Source organism: Cricetulus griseus (genome assembly GCF_003668045.3).
Source record: "Cricetulus griseus strain 17A/GY chromosome 1 unlocalized genomic scaffold, alternate assembly CriGri-PICRH-1.0 chr1_1, whole genome shotgun sequence".
In the NCBI taxonomy this organism is placed as follows: domain Eukaryota; kingdom Metazoa; phylum Chordata; class Mammalia; order Rodentia; family Cricetidae; genus Cricetulus; species Cricetulus griseus.
In genome coordinates, this window is record NW_023276807.1 from 164,896,030 (window position 1) to 164,913,903 (window position 17,874).

At 39.5% G+C, this 17,874-nt stretch overlaps 1 protein-coding gene across 5 annotated transcripts in view; it reads right to left on the reverse strand.

Annotated features, from left to right (window-relative positions):
• LOC100754361 (mitogen-activated protein kinase 10) overlaps nt 1–17,874 on the reverse strand; it is a 180,787-nt gene that overhangs the window by 66,793 nt on the left and 96,120 nt on the right. For all 5 annotated transcript variants that reach the window (XM_027388505.2, XM_027388503.2, XM_027388502.2 and 2 more), the window contains exons 4-7: nt 7,036–7,165; nt 2,697–2,755; nt 1,762–1,900; nt 892–1,057 (exon numbers count right to left, since the gene is read on the reverse strand). In XM_027388505.2, coding sequence (XP_027244306.1) covers nt 892–1,057; nt 1,762–1,900; nt 2,697–2,755; nt 7,036–7,165 — 494 coding nt within the window. The remainder of the gene's footprint in view (nt 1–891; nt 1,058–1,761; nt 1,901–2,696; nt 2,756–7,035; nt 7,166–17,874) is intronic.

Below are 17,874 nucleotides of genomic sequence, written 5' to 3' on the forward strand. Positions count from 1 at the left end.
CTGCAGTAATTATACTCAAAAATGCAATAGTAGTTGTTTTGATAAAATGTATGAAAATATATTGTTAGGAATTAAACATACAAAACATAAAATCAGATACACATGGCACATATACAAATCTAACTTAAAGCTAATATAAATTCTAAATGTATTAGATATGGTTTTCAACATGGCTCTTTATAATAGGTGTTCCAGACAAAATCGTAGATCAAAAGACTTTCTAAGAAAGTCTTTATAAAACCTCATTTTAATCAATCAAAATTCAATTTGAATTTTAAACATTTCTTTCTGTATCTTTCAATGTGTTCGTGTATATTAGATTTTCTTGTCAAAGAAATAATGTAAAATTTAATGTTTTTTTCCTCTATATGGCCTCTGGTATTTATTATGATTTACTAGATAGTGCTACACTAAATATTAATTGCAGAGGATTTGACATAAGAACAAGAAGCTTATAGTTTGAATGATGCTAACTTGATATGATTCAAGATCCTATAATCTCTTTGTTAGTCTTTCCCTAGGACCACAGCCACCAATCTGAGATACCACACAAAAGCCAACTGTTTAACTAAAGCATCTTTCTCATAATTTCCATGAGTATCTGGGTGACACTGCATTACAGTTAGCAGTGATTCTCCCTGTCTGAGGTCTGTGTGCCAATCAGTGGCCTCTTGACTGTGTAATCACACTCTATTTGCAATTCTTTCTAACTATTACATTTTAAAGTTCCTGTAGCCAAGTTTGCTTCTCAGAAACACCCTTCACATTCTTCACGCCTGATCCCCCCTAGTGGTATTTAGGAGAACTCTCTGAATATGAATCCTGGCAGCTCTATATTACAACACACATGACTCTCAGTTAGCTACTTCACTGTTGCAGAATCATCCCTACCGTTCTCCTTGTAGCCCATTCCCAGGATGACCTCTGGGGCTCTGTAATATCGAGTCACTACATACGGAGTCATCATGAAGCTTGTGCCCGCTGTCCTGGCCAGTCCAAAGTCAAGAATTTTCAGTGTGCAATCAGACTTGACTACAATGTTACTGGGTTTTAAGTCCTGACAATAGGAACAGAGAAAGAAAGTGAAAGTGGGTATTTACAGGAACTGCAATTTCTTTCTAACACTACACAGGGCAGCCTTGCAGCACAACAGCTTGCCTGCAAGACACTGTGTAAAGCATAGGATTATTGTGACAAGTTAGTTAGTTTTAGATTTCTAAAAATGCCCTTATTAAATATTTTAAGTTAAGAAGAAAACAGTACTGTTATTTTTTACAATTTAGGCTCACACTGAGGAGAAGTCTTGGGGGAAATGACATGTCATTTGTTGTCATCTCTTATGGTTTTTGTTTGTTTGTTTGTTTTGGGGGGGTTGGACAACATAAACATTTAAGGGTAGGTGTGATTTCTAGGCCTGACAGGGGAGCATATCAGGATAGCTGCCATTATATTTCCAGAAAGGAAGTATGGAAATGAGCTGTCTTACTTCAGTTACTCATCCAACTTTGATTGTCAAAGGCCTAGGAAATACGAGGCTCTTCAGAAGATGACTCTCAGTGAGCAAAAATATAAATTTGAATTCTACCAGAGTACACACAGAAGTCCCTTTGACATAACAATCAACCAAGTGTTAATGCTACCCGTCTGTGAAATTACCAAGAGCACGGTATTTGTCCAATTCTCCCTAAGAAAATAATTCAAAGCTGTTCTTTCTGTCCTCCAGCAGCCAGCACACTGCAATTCTGGAGTAAGTGTTCTTACCCTATGGATAATTCCAGCAGAGTGGAGATGCTTGATGCCACACAACATCTGGTACAGCAAATAAGACATCCGCTCATGGTCCAGCTCCATCTGGATCACCTGACACAAGTTGGCATCCATCAGCTCCATCACTAAATAACTAGAAGGCAAATCCACAATGTTAGCTCCAGAAGAGAGGTCTAGCATGACCTTCCATCACTATCAGGATCCTCTACTTCATCTAAGTTGATTGAACATTGAATCTCTATGATTGCTTGATCCAAGAATATGTGAAACTTCCAAGTATACCATGATTGACAGCTTCAGTGACTCGACCATGTGCAGATAAAAGCATCACTAATTAGTATGTGGTTCATGCCCATCTGTTCACTAGCCTTTATTGATCATAATTTCTCCTATATTTCTTAACTCTCTCCTAAGTATTAGGATTACAAATGAGGAAAGGCATCGGGACAGCCACTTCTAAAGTCTGCTGCAGCTATGTAGAAGAAGACGCTATGCTCTGGAATCACCACCCCCTCAGTCTGTATTTGCACAAAATTAAAGGCACTGCAAAGACAGGTAAAAAGAACAAAGAACATTGTAACATGTCGTTATTAAATATTTCCCAAAATGATTTGACCCATCCTAGAAATCTCACAGAATTAATGAGCAAATAATCAATAAGGCTTCTTTCTCCCCCGATCTACCGAGAGTGTGGAACAGCAAAGCATATGGGCTAGGAGATAGGTGTGTCCTTTAGGAAGTCACACCATAGCAGAATCTTCACTACATACTCCTGCCTCATTTCCTGGGTCCTGCCCTTAGGTCCCTTTGATCTTTACAAGGAATTTCATCCTTTTTGTTTCTATTGCTATTATTTTTGTCATTCCCCTGGAGTTATCTGAGTGAGGGCTGGGCTCAACCTTCATTACTTTTGTTGTTTTATTACTTACACATCTTGGAACTCCTCCAGCGTTTTCTGGGGTGTGAAAACATTTAATAAGCTAATAATCTGGAAGACAGGGCATGAAAGAGACAAAGAAAATAAATAAGGCAGAAAGTTAATTATTTTTAAAGTCTGAATGTATCTATTCCCAATGTAAGGCACTCAATAAAGAAAGCCATGATAGAAACAGAAAAGGTTGGAAATTCTTCTGGATGGCTTCAAAGGACAGAAAAGTGTGATCAGAAAGAGCATAAACTAGTATGAGGGTTAGTAACAAAATTATAAAGTCAATTGTATTGCCTCTTTGTGGCTCCGTGATCATACACAAGCTTTGAGGTGGTTAATCCACAAAGAGCAAAGTCACCAAGAGAAAGACAATGAAATTCTACCCAGACTTCCAAGGAACCATTGCCTGTCCAAATCAAAAGTCATATTGCAAGTAATGGTTTGGTTTGGCATCGAAACTTTCTTTTACTTCTGTACGCCAATCAAATAGTGCTTCAATCAACATCCCAGTGCAGGTGGTGGGGAGGTACACTGTGCACAGTAACAATGATAAGTTGGGCAAAAAGCAAGTTGAAGAGTTAGCTAGATTCAGTCCTATCCATTCGATCTCTTACTTCAGTGATCTTGTGAACAAAGAATGAGGTGATAAATAAATCAACCTAAAACCTACATCCATCTCAATTCCACATAAATTATATGTCTGATAACCCTATATGTCTTCCCATTTAAATACTATGTATCAATGTGTCCATGGAAATGACAATATAAACAAATGAAGATATTCTACTTAAAATGAAGATGTAGCTAGAAATCCACTTTACAAATAAACTCAGCTTGATATTTAAACAAACTCAGGGCACAAACAAATTCAATGGCTTCTCATAAAGTTCATAAGTGGCACTTAAACATGTTAAGTATTCAAAACAATACAATTCTAAATAACTGAAAAATGTCATTTCTGTGGGATTTTTCATTCTTGTTGTTTGCATAAACTATTGAGAAAAATGTCACAGAGCATCCAGGGTTTGTATTAAACTTTCAAGATGCCTACAATTCTGATCACTTGATAACAGCTCAAGTGGAACAATGTGTATATGGAGTATTTGTCATTGGGTCTTCATTATTTCTCTTAGCTCATACAAATCTCATAATGTAATATTTTATCAGGGTTTTTTTAGACAAATTGGACTATGCACAATGAAACACAGTTGCACACACTTGCACCCATGCAACATTTTAGAATTCAATAATGCCAACTCCCATCATCAGGCATTCCACAGTGCCTTCAAAGCCACTTTCTTGTGATCCATTTCTTTTTCTGTGTTCCTTTTTCCCATTTTCCTATATATTCATTTCATAACTTTTCTGAATACTCTTTTGTACTTCACCTCAGTTCTTATCTCATAAATTTCAATTCGTCCTAACAATCCATTAAAATACTTATTTACTTCATTTTATGAATATGAGTGCTTTGCTTCAGTGTATGTCTGTGCACTGCGGGATGTCTGGTGCCTTCAGAAGCCAGAGGCCTCAGATTCCTTGGAGGCAGAGTTATGGATAGTCATGAGTGACCATGAGGGTGCTGGGTATTCAACCCAGCTCCTTTGGAAGAACATTCCATGTTCTTAACCACTGAGTCTAATCTCCAGCCCCCTAAAGTCCCGGCTAGAAGCTCATTTGTTGCTGTTGCAGTAGTGAACCCACTAGGCAAATGCCCTACAAACAGCTCAATTTCAGGATGAGGTCATCATAGACGCTTCTGCTTCCTTGAAGCATTTTCCAGTAGGAATATGATTCAATTGTTTTATTCCAAAGTCTTGGGAGGCACAGCCATGAGTCAACATTTGTCACAACCCTGCAAATGCAACAAACTTCACTTCACTTCCTGGAACTGAGTTTTCATCTTATAAATGGATTTTCCTATTATCAAAGGTTTAATGGGGCCACTTCATTCTTTTTTTTTCACTTGTCACAGGACTCTATATTCATATTCAAATAGCCTTTCCCTTTGTTTTGAGTATTAATGAAGAATCACAGCTGGCTGTAGGGAAGCTTTTTCTTTGTTAAAAAAACATTTCTACAAGCTTATATGCATATATGCCCAGATACATACATAAAAAGAGGATAGCAAATTTGATGTTGTTATAAATTATTATAGCAATTTGGAACTCTTTGTTTTTCTTAAGGAAGAGTTACTGTGAATTCCATTTACTTCAGTCAACATCAGGGCAAGTATGCAACTGTTTTCTGCCACTAGCAGACAATGCTGAAGGCAAAGTTGTTTAATCACTGTAGAGTGAGTTCAAGGGCATGGTGCCAGCATTAGTTTGGCTCTGAGGTAGCTTGTGAGGGAGACAAAGATCACATCTCAAAGCAGGAAGCTGGACAGTGATTGGGCTCACATTTACATGTCATTCTCATGAAGTCTTTGAGGTAAGATGAGAGCTACCTAGTCTCTTCTAAAAGCATGTCTCCCAATAGCCTAAGCAACCTGAAAGTCCCTCTTCTGAAAGGATTAGTCACCTCTCACATCACAGCACTGGAGACCAACTTTCCAACATATAAGCATTTGGAAAAGACAGTTGAAATATATCCAAACCACATTAGGGAGTATGTTTTTCTCAAGTTGGTCAAGCAATTGGAAATGTCTCCATAAGACGCTACTCTACAGGGTCTAGAAGGATTAAACAGATACAATTTATGTATGGAAAGCTTTCTGCACCATTTCTTCACTGCTTGTATACATCCGTTTTTTCTCTGTTCAGGGCTTTGTTTCCTCTTCCTTACTAACGTAGGAATCCACCACCTGGTCATGTGGCCAGTGTGTCACATAGCAAGGGACCACATTGCTTTTGTACACTGACTCTTCTTAAGAGTCCTTTTCCCATAACCTCTAGATGCCTTTCTGACACTTCATGTTCTTTGCATGGCTGTATCAGTGATGAGTCATGAAGCCCTTCCTGATCCACTTATCCCATCACACCCCACACTGACCATCTTTTCACAATGTTTCTGTCTCTTTCATCCATTGCCTTCCCTCACATGGAAATCCCAAGCTCCTATGGGAGGGTCTTGTTCTGGTTCTCCTCCTTTGTAGTCCTTGACAGTCCTAGCTGTCTAGAAATCTGTCCAGCACATTAAAAAAAAAATAATTGAAAAGAGTGAATTCAAATGTCATTGTCCCCAAATAACTCAGCAGTATAAAATAGTCTGATTTAAAGGTCATTGGAGGGACACACAAGAAGAAGGGATAGAGAGAGAGGAAGCAGGAGAGGCAGGAGAGAGAGAGAGAGAGAGAGAGAGAGAGAGAGAGAGAGAGAGAGAGAGTCATGGGAGTAGAGCAATGGAGTAGAAGAGAGTCACTGTCACTGTATCACAAAGATCTTTCAGCCACACTTACATTTGCTACTTACTGCTCTGGTGGTAGATCATTTGCCATATGATCTCACTTATAAAATGTAGTGATAATTTCATATATTCTGTGTATATTTATACTTCAGGAGTTAGCACAGACATTCAATAGCTGTTATTTATAATTTTATTCATAAAATTTATAATTTCATTACATATTTGTACCTAAGGAAATGCTTCTAATAAACTTGTTATATCTGTTAAGATTCATCACCATAAAGTTAAATAATTTTCTTTTATTTCTCCTTACTAAGAAGGGACAGGGCACAAGGATGAAGGGCCTCATCTGAGATTGAGGAATCATGGCTGCTGAAGCAATGGTCAACTCCACCTGGATGCACTTAGCAAAGGCTGTGGGTGGCCCTGCTCTGAAGAGCTTTCAACACGTGTGCACCTGCCACTTCCCCATCCCAAAGCAAGATGCTCACACAGCAGGGACCCTCAACAGCTGAAGCTTCTGCCATACTTTAACTAAAGCACACAAGAAACAATATGATGACCAAAAAAACACAAAGCAAAACAAAAAACACACTTCCAAATTTTATTATTATACTTGTATTAAAGTATAAAGAAATGTCTTGTCCTATAAGGTTTCTCTGTGAGCTTTATTTGTTTAGAAGATTCAGTTTGGTTGAAAAAGCATGAGGCTCCTGGGTTAATTTTGAGCATGATAACCAAATAAGGTTAATTTCATAATAGGGACATATCAGTCACATGCATCTCCTCCATGCCATATGGCTTTTGGATAATTTTTTAAGCAGGAAGCTACCATGAGGATAATGAAACCAAATGCAGCATATGGACCAAATAAACAACCTTAAGAGACAGAAATGGCAAAGTAAACCTTCCTCCTACAGCAGCCCTTGTCTTCTTCCTCTTGTCTCACAACCTCCCACAGCCAGAGGTTCAAAAATAACAGGGAAACTCACATTTTTATGGTTCACACACTTCATGAGGACCAGCTCCCGGTAAGCCCTCTTGGCATGAGTTTGGTTCTGGAAGGGTCGGCTGAGCTTCTTAATGGCCACATTTCTGTCGAGGACAGCATCGTATGCAGCACTGTCAAGATTGAAAAGCAGTCCAAACTTCAATACATAGCATGGACAACCAAGACAGCGCTCTGGAATCCCACCTAGATGCTTTTAGTTTACATGTCAATAAAATCATAAGGAAAGGTATGAGTGTCTAGAAGATGGGGAGAGAAGGGGGGTGGACAGAGTAGAGGAGAGGAAGAGACAGGGTGGGACATTGCCAGAACGAAGCTTCAAACTGCATCAGGGGCTGGGATCCGGAAACAAAAGCCAACTACTCATGGTCATTCTAGCTATTGGAGGTTGAATTTCTCATCTGTCAATATATGTAGGAAGTCTCTATCTGTGACAGACTCTAGGTTCTTTGGTTAATTAAATGTATATCTGTTCTTCCCACAGTGACAAGATCCAGTTTTTTAAAGTCTGAGGGTAAATTCATGAAAGCGTAGGTGGATCAATTTTCAGAGTGCATTCACCAACTATAACAAGGTGCAAAATAAGATAGAGCATCAGAAGATGATCTTGTAACAGAAAACTGCTGCTCAGTACCGAGAGAAGAGTAAATGCTACTAACACAAGAAGCCTTCAATCAGCCAACAACAATAAATTATCATGCCTTTAAAAGGCAATCTAAAATAACAGGACTGACCCTCCCATAGTCAAAGTGTGCTTCTAGAGGCCAAAGGAAAAAGTGAGAGGGGTTTCTTGCTTCTATATCTCATGATATACTCATAAAATGTTGGTGTTATGTACCAGAAACCTTGGGGTTTCCTGAGTTTTGTCTCAGTTTGCAGGATGAATAAGCAAACCAGAATCCCTAAAACTGATCTAATAAATGTATAGTTTTATTGACCATTTATAGTTCAAGCTATTGAACCAAAAGACAAGGAAGTGTGGGGCTTTATCTATCAACATGAAGTATACTGTAAGGGAATGAGAGACTCACAGGGTAATTAAGATGAAGCTTTATATTTCTCCAAATACATGCTTCCATCTAATCTTTACTTTTCTCAAAAATATCTCTGTCAAAAGCTTGTTTTTTTCTCTGCCTACATTCCTTCAAAATCAGAGCTCACTAAGCACAGGCCAGCTCATTTTGTTAGTGGACAACTCTGAGAGTAGACATGCCATGTTTCTAACAAAGACAGTCGTCTCTCCATGGTTATCAATGACTCCTGTTGTACCTGTCTTCAAGGACATCTCACATAAAGTATTTCCCTTTGTTACGATAAACCATTGAGTCTGAAATCCTTCAAAGGACCAAGTAAATACTCAGAAAGTCAGCTTTCATTAATTCCCCCCAAATCTGTTCTTTCCTCACAAATATCACCAGTGTCCTCATGCCATTTGTCAGAACATAGCTTCATTTCCCATCCCCATCTGTGATGTTTCCTCTGAATATACTTCAGTCTATCAATATTCTCAGAACATGTGGTCCTGAACTAAATAAAGCAATGCTGCACTGGAGTGTCCGTGAAATCTAGGATAGGGCTATCAACACTTTCATACATGTACATGCCCACTCAGCAATCCTATCACAGTGTTAACAAAGCTATCTGACCTGGTCTCCCTGATGATGATGTCTATGGTCCTGATGATGATGTCTATGGACCCACTTTGTACCTATGTTGCTTTAGAACAGAGAAGGAGGAGGAGGAGGAAGAGGAGAAAGAGGAGGAGGAGGAGGAGGAGGAGGAGGAGGAGGAGGAGGAGGAGGAGGAGGAGGAGGAGAAGAAGAAGAAGAAGAAGAAGAAGAAGAAGAAGAAGAAGAAGAAGAAGAAGAAGAAGAAGAAGAAGAAGAAGAAGAAGAAATAGGATATGGTATGGATGGTATGGTATGGGCTGGGCTGTTGAGATGGCTCATCAGAAAAAGGAAGAAAATTTCTGACAAGCCTGATGACACTGGTTTGAAACCTGGGACCCACATGGTAGAAAGAGAAAACCAACTCAAGCAAGTTGTCCTCTGACTTCTACATGCTTGCCCTATCACACACAAAGTTAATAAATGTAGTCATTTAAATGTATTTTTTAAACCATCATGTTGCATATGTTAGTATCTGTTCCCCACTGTAGTATTTGTTACTTCATCCCACCAGTGAGAGTGAAAGAAGGTTTCAGATGGGCTGGCATCTTGCAAGTAGTGCAAAGCTTGTAAGTGGTGAGCTTGTAAGTGTGAGATTTAAATTTACTTCTCAAGGTGATTGTAGCTACTCCAACTGATCACTCACTTCAAAGAAAGTACAAAAATCTTAAGCCAAATGTAAGTTAGTTGGTATTCTTTTTAAATCTCTAAAAGAAATATATGAAAATAAATACAGTAGCTAGGAGTCAGAGTAACAAATGATAGCACTTTTTATAAAGTCGGGTGACCTCTGAGGTCAGTCTAGAGGTGCAGTCATCCAGACAGACAGGCACATCATGATGGTGACAGTCATGTCCCAGGACCAGCCAGCACACTGGTCATTCTCCTCAGCTGACTCTGTTCTTTGTAGTCAATGCTGTAGTCAATGTAGTTCAGTGGGCTCTCCTGCTGATGGTGCCTGAGAGCATACTGCCCATATTTGGCCAGTTTGGGTGTTAAATCTCTCTTTTTTTTCAATAGATCAGTGTCTGTTTCTTACAGAGAAGAAGTTAGTGAGGCTTATCCAATGGGAGTTTAAATCCCTGAGATACTGACCTGGTCCTGCCGAAGGTGGGCCAAGCCCCAAGGTCCCAGAGAATAACTGATGAAATGCCATGCCTCTCCCCTGCCCCCCCCTCATTTCTTGGCAAGCAAATTCCCTGGTCAGCTTCTCCTGACACCATGTTGCACTCTCCCTGCCTCTGCCAGCTCTCCCTTGAAGCAATTTTTGCTAAGAATCTCAGCCCTGCTGCTCACCAGTGTGTACTTGCAAGAAAACAGTGCACACTGATGTGAGTGTCAGTTTCTTCACACTCATATCAGAGGTAATACAGCCTGACTAGCTTGGTTTAAGGAGTAAAGGAGTGTAGCTGTAGTGTCCTGGCTAGTGTGAGCACCCAGAAAATGACACCTTGTGCTATTCTTAAAACTCAGTGTCCTTGTTGGATTTATTATGCAACACAGGATAAAATATGATTTTTATTTCACATGTGATAATTAGGTATCAGTATACTAATTACCAACTTCTAGTCTTTCCATTAATTATAAATTACTACATGCCACCTTGACTGTGATTCTGAAGTTCATCTCATGACATAAAAGCCTAGAGAGAAGTCTTACCAAAACCTAGAAACACTATAACCATATAGATCTCTGACTTTGGATATTAATAAGCTGGTTTGTGTTTTTAAGAAACAATGTTTACCTCATGTTTTCTTAAAGGCTCATAGGGTGTCTCTTCTAACCAATATCAAGTTCAGTTGGTGCCCCTTCCAATCTCTTTTTTTTATCCAATAGAGTAACAAACTTGCCTGTCTGTAGTTGTGCGGAATACGGTGGGTTGGCTCATTGGATATTATTTGACCCTTTTGTATAACATTCTTTGTTAAAGAGACTCTAAAGTTAAATGTCCAATCCTGACACATTTGTAGCTAGCACTCTGGATTCTACCAGGTCTTGTTAAGGCCCAGGAAAGTCTTGTCAGGCAGAGCCACGGTGGTTGCCATCTTCTTCCACTGTTTGGTTGGCAAGCTGAGTGGCAGAAGAAGACACATGTGGTTTTTTTCCTCTAATGTAGAGACCTGTGTCATCCTCCACATTTCAGCCTGGCAGGAGGCAGAAGTAACCTCCAGGGTTCAGTCCCTTATGCCTGATGTTGTGGAGCAGTGACAGCAACACCTCCAACCTGCCCCCAGCTCAAGATTCTCTAACTTAAGACATTAGTGTGTGTTCTGGAAGCTTGATGAGGTCTCCCAGAGTTGAGCACTCTCTAGGGATTCAGCTCTCCATGCCTGGGAAAAGTCTTCCAGAGGCTCAGACAGGACCCTACTTCTGGGGATTCCAGTGACTGAACAAGCACTCAAGTTATTGTATTAAACCTCCATCTGCAGAATATATTTCTCTCTCCTTCCTTGTGCCCTGGCAGGAACTACAAACCCCCAATATCTTCATTCCCTCTACCGTTCTGTCTGGGGTCTAACAAATATACCTGTGAACTGGCATTGTTGATGCTGCAGTTAAACTGTTGTCTGAAGGTTTTCCTTTTCTACTGAGTCATTTTTAATTCATGACCATACAGTTTCCCTCTTTCCCCCTTTCCAACTACTTTCTGGAATATTTGCTGAAGAACTGTAAGAAACATGGTGACATAAGATACTGACCCATCTCTACTATTCCCAGGTCAGTTCATCAAAGGAATAAATGGCCATCTGTTGCTATGCTCCTGTCACTTAATCCAGTAATATGAGCCTATAAGGCTATGCTTGTCTCATTGTGCAAATTTATGTAAATACTTGTGTGTGCAAACCTATCTTTGGTAAATTTTATTCTCATCATTTATCAGTTTTATCTTCTAACAATCTCACACACCTGCTGAGATGATCTTTTTCCAGAGGCAGAATCATTTATTTGAGCATTTTTCTTGCCCTCCCTTTCCCTTTAATGTTTAAAATGTTCTCAATCATATTAACACATTGAGGTGATGAGGGTGAATCCACCTGTGTTACCTCTCAAACAAGAACAGTAAAAATGTCTCTGTTGATCCAGTCCCTTCAAATCTCTGACTTTCATGGATTTTTTGGTTTTTATTGCTGTGAGGAGACATCATGACCAAGGCAACTCTTATAAATGGAAACATTTAATTGGGGAGGCTCAGTTGCAGTTTCAGAGGTTCAGTCCATTATCATCATGGAGAGGAGCATGGTGGCATGCAGCCAGATGTGGTGCTGGAGAAATAATAGCTGAGAGTCCTACATCTTGTAGGCAACAGGAAGTCTACTAAGAACTGGGTGGCATCCTGAGCATAGGAAACCTCAAAGCCAACCCCCACACTCAGTGACACACTTCCTCCAACAAGGTCATACCCACTCCAACAAAACCACACCTCCTAATAGTGCCACTCCCTACAAGACTAGGAGGGAAATTACATTCTAACTACCACAATGACCAAAGAGGACACAATCCCACTTTCAGAACTGTCAACCCTGTTATTGAATCTGTCAACTCACTTGTGCATTTAAAATTCATTCACAAGCTCATAACCACAGAGCAAAGGGAAATGGAAAGAAAAGCTACTTTAAGCACAAGACAACAATATGTCTGGAAGTCAGGATGATGATGTTGGAGAAGAATCTAAGACTCCTCCCAGTAGAAGATTGGGAGGATGTAGGCACATGCATTCAGGGACGCCTCTCCTACTCTTCTTCCAGTTTTAACCCTTACTGTGTTCCTTTTAATAGCTGTCAAAGTACCCTTCATCTGTGGTCTACCCACATTTCAGCTTACACTATACACCAGAATACCAGTCTGCCTTTGGAACCTAGGAAATGGCAATTTGGTGTAATATAAAACAAGTGAGGGCTACAGAGATTATAAACACAAGAGACTAGTTAGAATACCTTTGCTACAATTTTTCCATTTAAATGCAGCAAACTAAATTGTTTACTATTTTGCTGCTTATTTAAACTTTACAATAAAGGTCTTCCCAAGAGATTAATTGATAGCCCATGCATTACAGGGCATGCTTGTGATTCCAGCAGCCAAGAGCTGAAAGCATGGTGAGTGCTAGAAGCTCAAGGCCAGCCTGGCTACACAGGGAGTACCAAGCTTTACAGGAAGACCTCCCAGTAGAAAGTATTATAAACTGAATTTCATGTCTCTTATTTTCTTTGTTATGAAGAAATAAAAGGAAAACAGTTTCCTAAACAAACATCTCTCTCTATTTCAAAGTTTCTTGTCGTTTAAAGTCCATTTCCTGGGGACTTACCATGTACATTTGTATGACTAAGTCCAACTAGACAGTGTGATGGCCAATTTTTGTTGTCAACTCCGAGCACATCTGGAATCAACTAAAATCCAAGCAGCTGGACACACCTGTGAGTGATTTCCTTGATTGGATCAGCCAACCCACCGTAAATCTGGGCCACGACTTCTGATGACTGCCCACTTAAAAGGCCATAGAAGGAGGAAGCTTTTACTTTTTGCCTGCTGTTCACACTCACACTGGCAAGTTCATCTAACCTGTCCCTGAGGCATTACTTTTCTGGTATGAGAACCTACTTTTTCAGGATTCTAATACAGACTGAAGACCAGCAGCTCTCTGGGAAATGCTGAGACACCACCCAATCTCGTGGACTGAACAACTTCAGGATTCTTGGCCTTTCTTTCTGGAGCCAACTATGTTGGACTACCAGGACCACAGCCTATATGCAACTCTAATAAATACCAGATAGCATACACTTATTCTTATCAGTTATGTTGCCTCTGAGAACCACGATAACAGACAATGTAGTTCACAAATGGGAAAATTCTTCTCACAGTTCTGGATGTGGGAAGGTCGAGGCGGCAGCACATTCTGTTTTGGGACAGGTCCTTGAAGATGGTTGTCTTAGTCAGACTTCATGTGGTAAAAAGTCCTGGCTAGTCTCGGCTGTGTTTTCATAAGTCACTAATGTCATTTGTAAAGGCAGAGCCTCATGACCTATCAACTGCTGGGGGCTGCAATGTCTCATGAGTTTTAAGAAGTGAAGGAATGGACATGGTCTTTCCAATGACAGTTCAGCATCAGGTGCATTTACAGCATTCTCTCCAGTCAGAACCTTTACCTTGATGAAATGACAATTCTTCCAAATTAGGATGCTCCTTTTAACTCTCACAGGATGGACGGACACACACCCACCACATATTGTGTGGGTGTGTGTCTAAGTATTCCTGTTACCATGCTGTCTCCTCTAACAGAGAAGAACTCTGTAGCCCTTTAAATCATACCACTTTGCATCATTTTATCAGGGCTTCAAGTACAATACTAACACCGTTCAAAACTAGTTTTTAAAATGGATGGAATAAATGACTATGGAAATTCACTGTATCAGATCTTTCGATATGAATTAGCAGTTAAATAGCTTGCTTCCCAGCTTGATGACCTGGGCTGCATCCCTTACAACTCACATGGTTGACTGAGTGAACCAGCTCACCACGATGAGTGAACCAGCTCGCCAAGCTGTTCTGCCACCTCCACATGTGCAACACAGCAGGCACATTCCCCCACTAAATAAGTGAAGTATGTAATAAAAGTTTTAATGAAAAATTCATTCTACTGATAGTAAAATAATTCAGCACTAGTGTGAAGATAATCAAAATTATATTCTGAATATTAAATCATTTTCAAGATCTAGCTTTGCTGTACCATTCAAAAGACAATTGATATAATTTGTTAGAGCAGTTCTGGCTCATAAAATTATTTTTTGGATGAAAAAAATATTTGAATGAAGGAAAAATTTCAGCATTTCCAAAGGAAAAAAAAAACCTTAAACACAAATACTTTCATCTTGTACAAGGCTATGGGTTTGTTTCCCACATCATGAAAGGAAGGAGGGAGAGAGGGGGAGAGGGAGGAAGGATGGGAGGGAGGGGAGAGTAGAAGAGGAAGAAAACAAGTGGAGACTTTAATGTCAAATATAAAACATTAATTAAAATTGAGAATATTCTCAATTTAGCAGATTTTTTTCTTAGTCTTTCGAGTATTTTTTAATTGAAATGCCCTCACCTGTATTCAGTGTTTTAATATTTTAATTTCATGTTATTTTGAAAATCTAGAATTTCATGAAAAGACAAAAGAAATCACTGAAAAAAAACCTTTCAGAAAACGCCAGAGAAACAATATTACACACAGAAAGATCACTTTATTAGTTAAAACTCATGAGAATGTATGAACAATAGTTATTCTTGAGTTGTCTTTTAAATATCTAGATTATCAGTATAAGTATAAAATTTTATCTGAGCTTTTATGTTTTAAGAATATGCTTATTTACAATGAATTTCAACATCAGTAGTTTTTTTCTTCTACTGATACACATCAATGCACTCTTTCAATGTCAAAATTCCTATTTAAAAAGAATGATGTCACCTCTCCACTCAGGCCACTGTGTTCTGATGGAAGTGTTTTGTGTATTGTCCAACCCACACTGCTCTCAGGCCTGAGACTGTGTTCTCACCTTTGCCACTCTTGGAAGTGGAATTCAAAAGGTGAGTACACTTAAGTGCTTTATTTTAGCATGGTTCCTACAGAAATCCGGATGCACACTAGTGCCTAGAAGCTGTCAGTCAGAATCCGCTAAGAAGGGTGTACTGAAGGCACCATCTTTCCTTCTGCAAGAGGTTCAATGGTAAAATGATGACCCTCAAAATTAGCTTGCAGAGAAAGTGTGCTGTGTCTAAAATAACCTGAAGCCCGGGAGGTGCTCTTGCGGCTCACATATTGGTACTATTTCTTGATAGCTGTAAAATTGACGCGTTAAGTGAGCCACAGAACTACTAATGGTTTCCACAAGCAGGATGTGGAACCATGAAAAGAATCAGCCATATGCAAGTGCCAAGGTCAGCTTTCTCTCCCTGAAGCCCACCTCAGCACACTCTGACTCTGCCTTCCCTTCGCTAATGTGGCACTACTAACTGTGAGGGACTCCAACATCTCCAGTCTTCAAAACGCGGGTATTAAATACAGCCTACATCCTAGATGCATTTCTGTTGTTAGGTTCTCTTTTTGGCTGGTGTTTATAAAGCTGGTATTCGCGCAGTTCTCTTTGTAGCAGCTTATTTATATCATGATGGTAATAGCTCATCATCCTTTCCCCTTTACTGTGTCTTCATTACCTTCACGTGTGCCCATTCAACGGTCCCAGCTCCTAAAGGATTTAGCTTTGCATCCCCCACGTGTTCATTGCATGGAAGTGTGCTCACCATTGCTAGGTATGTACTTTGGAACTGTTGACTATGCTAGGAAAGGGCACCGAGTAACTCAAAACATAAAACTTTTACATAATCAAAGCAGTGTGTATCGACATCACACTGTTACTTTGGAGATACTATTTTACCTTTAGCTAAGGTCTGTTTTTCAAAGTCCCAACTCATTCGCATAACTGGATCCAATCTCTAATCAGAGATCTTGAAAATAACACAAAATTAACATGCTCCAAACTTTATAAATTTTAACCTTAGACTGCTCTCTTGTAGTCTTGAACTTCAACACTGCTTGTTGGAGTATGGAAGCCATCTTGGTTTCTCTCCCCTTATCTCTTGCCCATATCCACTCCAGACAGAAGCCCATTTTTCTTTCAAATGTGTCTTCTTTCTTCAAAAAATATTTTATTAAATCATTGAGACTATCACACATATATACAATGTGTACCAATCATACTCCCCACCTCTCCCCCTAAATCCTGCCTGTGCCATCTTCCCACACTCTTTCCAACTTCATGTCTTCTTTTCAGTTATTCATTTTTTAATAACTTATCCAGTCCAATTTCCGATGCACATATATTGTAGGCTCAGAGCCATCAACTGGAACATAGTTGACCTACCAGGGGCCACACCCCTAAAACGGGATGTACCTGTATCTACTGACAATAGCTTTTCAGCTACTTGATGGGGTATACAAACTCCTCACTAAACACACATAAAACAAGTACTGTCTTAGTATTGTTCTTTTTACCACCTTTACTACTTCAAAATAAAAGAGTAAATAGTTTATTAAAATATAATCAAGTAAAATACGTTTGAAAAATTAAGGAGCAATGCATATCATGTAACTTGATTAATTTTAGATTTCATAGTATTTCTAAGACTTAAGCGCTTTTTACATTCTCTTTGTATTCCCCAGTGTGTGTGTGTGTGTGTGTGTGTGTGTGTGTGTGTGTGTGTATTTGGAGGTGTACATTGGAATTCATTTGCATAACTACCTTAGAAGTACCATAACTATTAAACAGAAATGCTAACTTTACCCCCAAACATTTACTTCTCCCTTCTTTTGCCTTATTCCTATAGATTCAAGCCATTAGCAAATTTACTAACCCAATATCCCAATTTTTCATATTAGAAATATATGGGCAATGACTACTAAAAAGCATAAAAGTAGAAACAGGTTTAATGAAGTACTTTTGGGAGAAGCTTAGACGTCAAATATTAACTCCAACAATGATGAAAATTCTCTTCTCAATAAAGATCTTTCTACACAGCTGGTAAAAATAAAGTGTGTGTGTGTGATGGTGTGTGTGTGTATGTGTGTGTGATGGTGTGTGTGTGGTGTGTGTATGTGTGGTGTGTGTAATGTGGTGTGTGTGTGTGTGTGTGTGTGTGTAGTGTGTGGTGTGTGGTGTGTGGTGTGGTGTGTGTATGTGTGGTGTGTGTATGTGTGGTGTGTGTGTGATGTGGTGTGTGTGTGTGTGTGTGTGTGTGTGTGTGTGTGTGTGTGTGTGTGTGGTGTGGTGTGTGGTGTGGTGTGTGTGTGTTATCTCATTCTGGGACTTCATACTGAAGTGAAGCCATTTGGTTCCTGTGCTCTGTGGAATTACAAGGTGAGGCTTCTCTTGTCTTTGCACACAGTAGGCAAATGGGATTTTTCTCATGGCATTTCCTTCTTTGAGGAAAGGAATTGAGAGTTTCTGTCTGTCTAACCAAGGGTCTCCCACATGCCAAGCACTCACTACTCCTGAGGTATATCTCAAATTTCTCTTGTGGTATTTGGTTCTACTTTTAACTATTGATTATTTGTGCAAATTCAGGTTCGTTTAAGAGTGGTGATGCTCACCTTTAATCTCAGCACTCAGAGGCAGAGGCAGGAT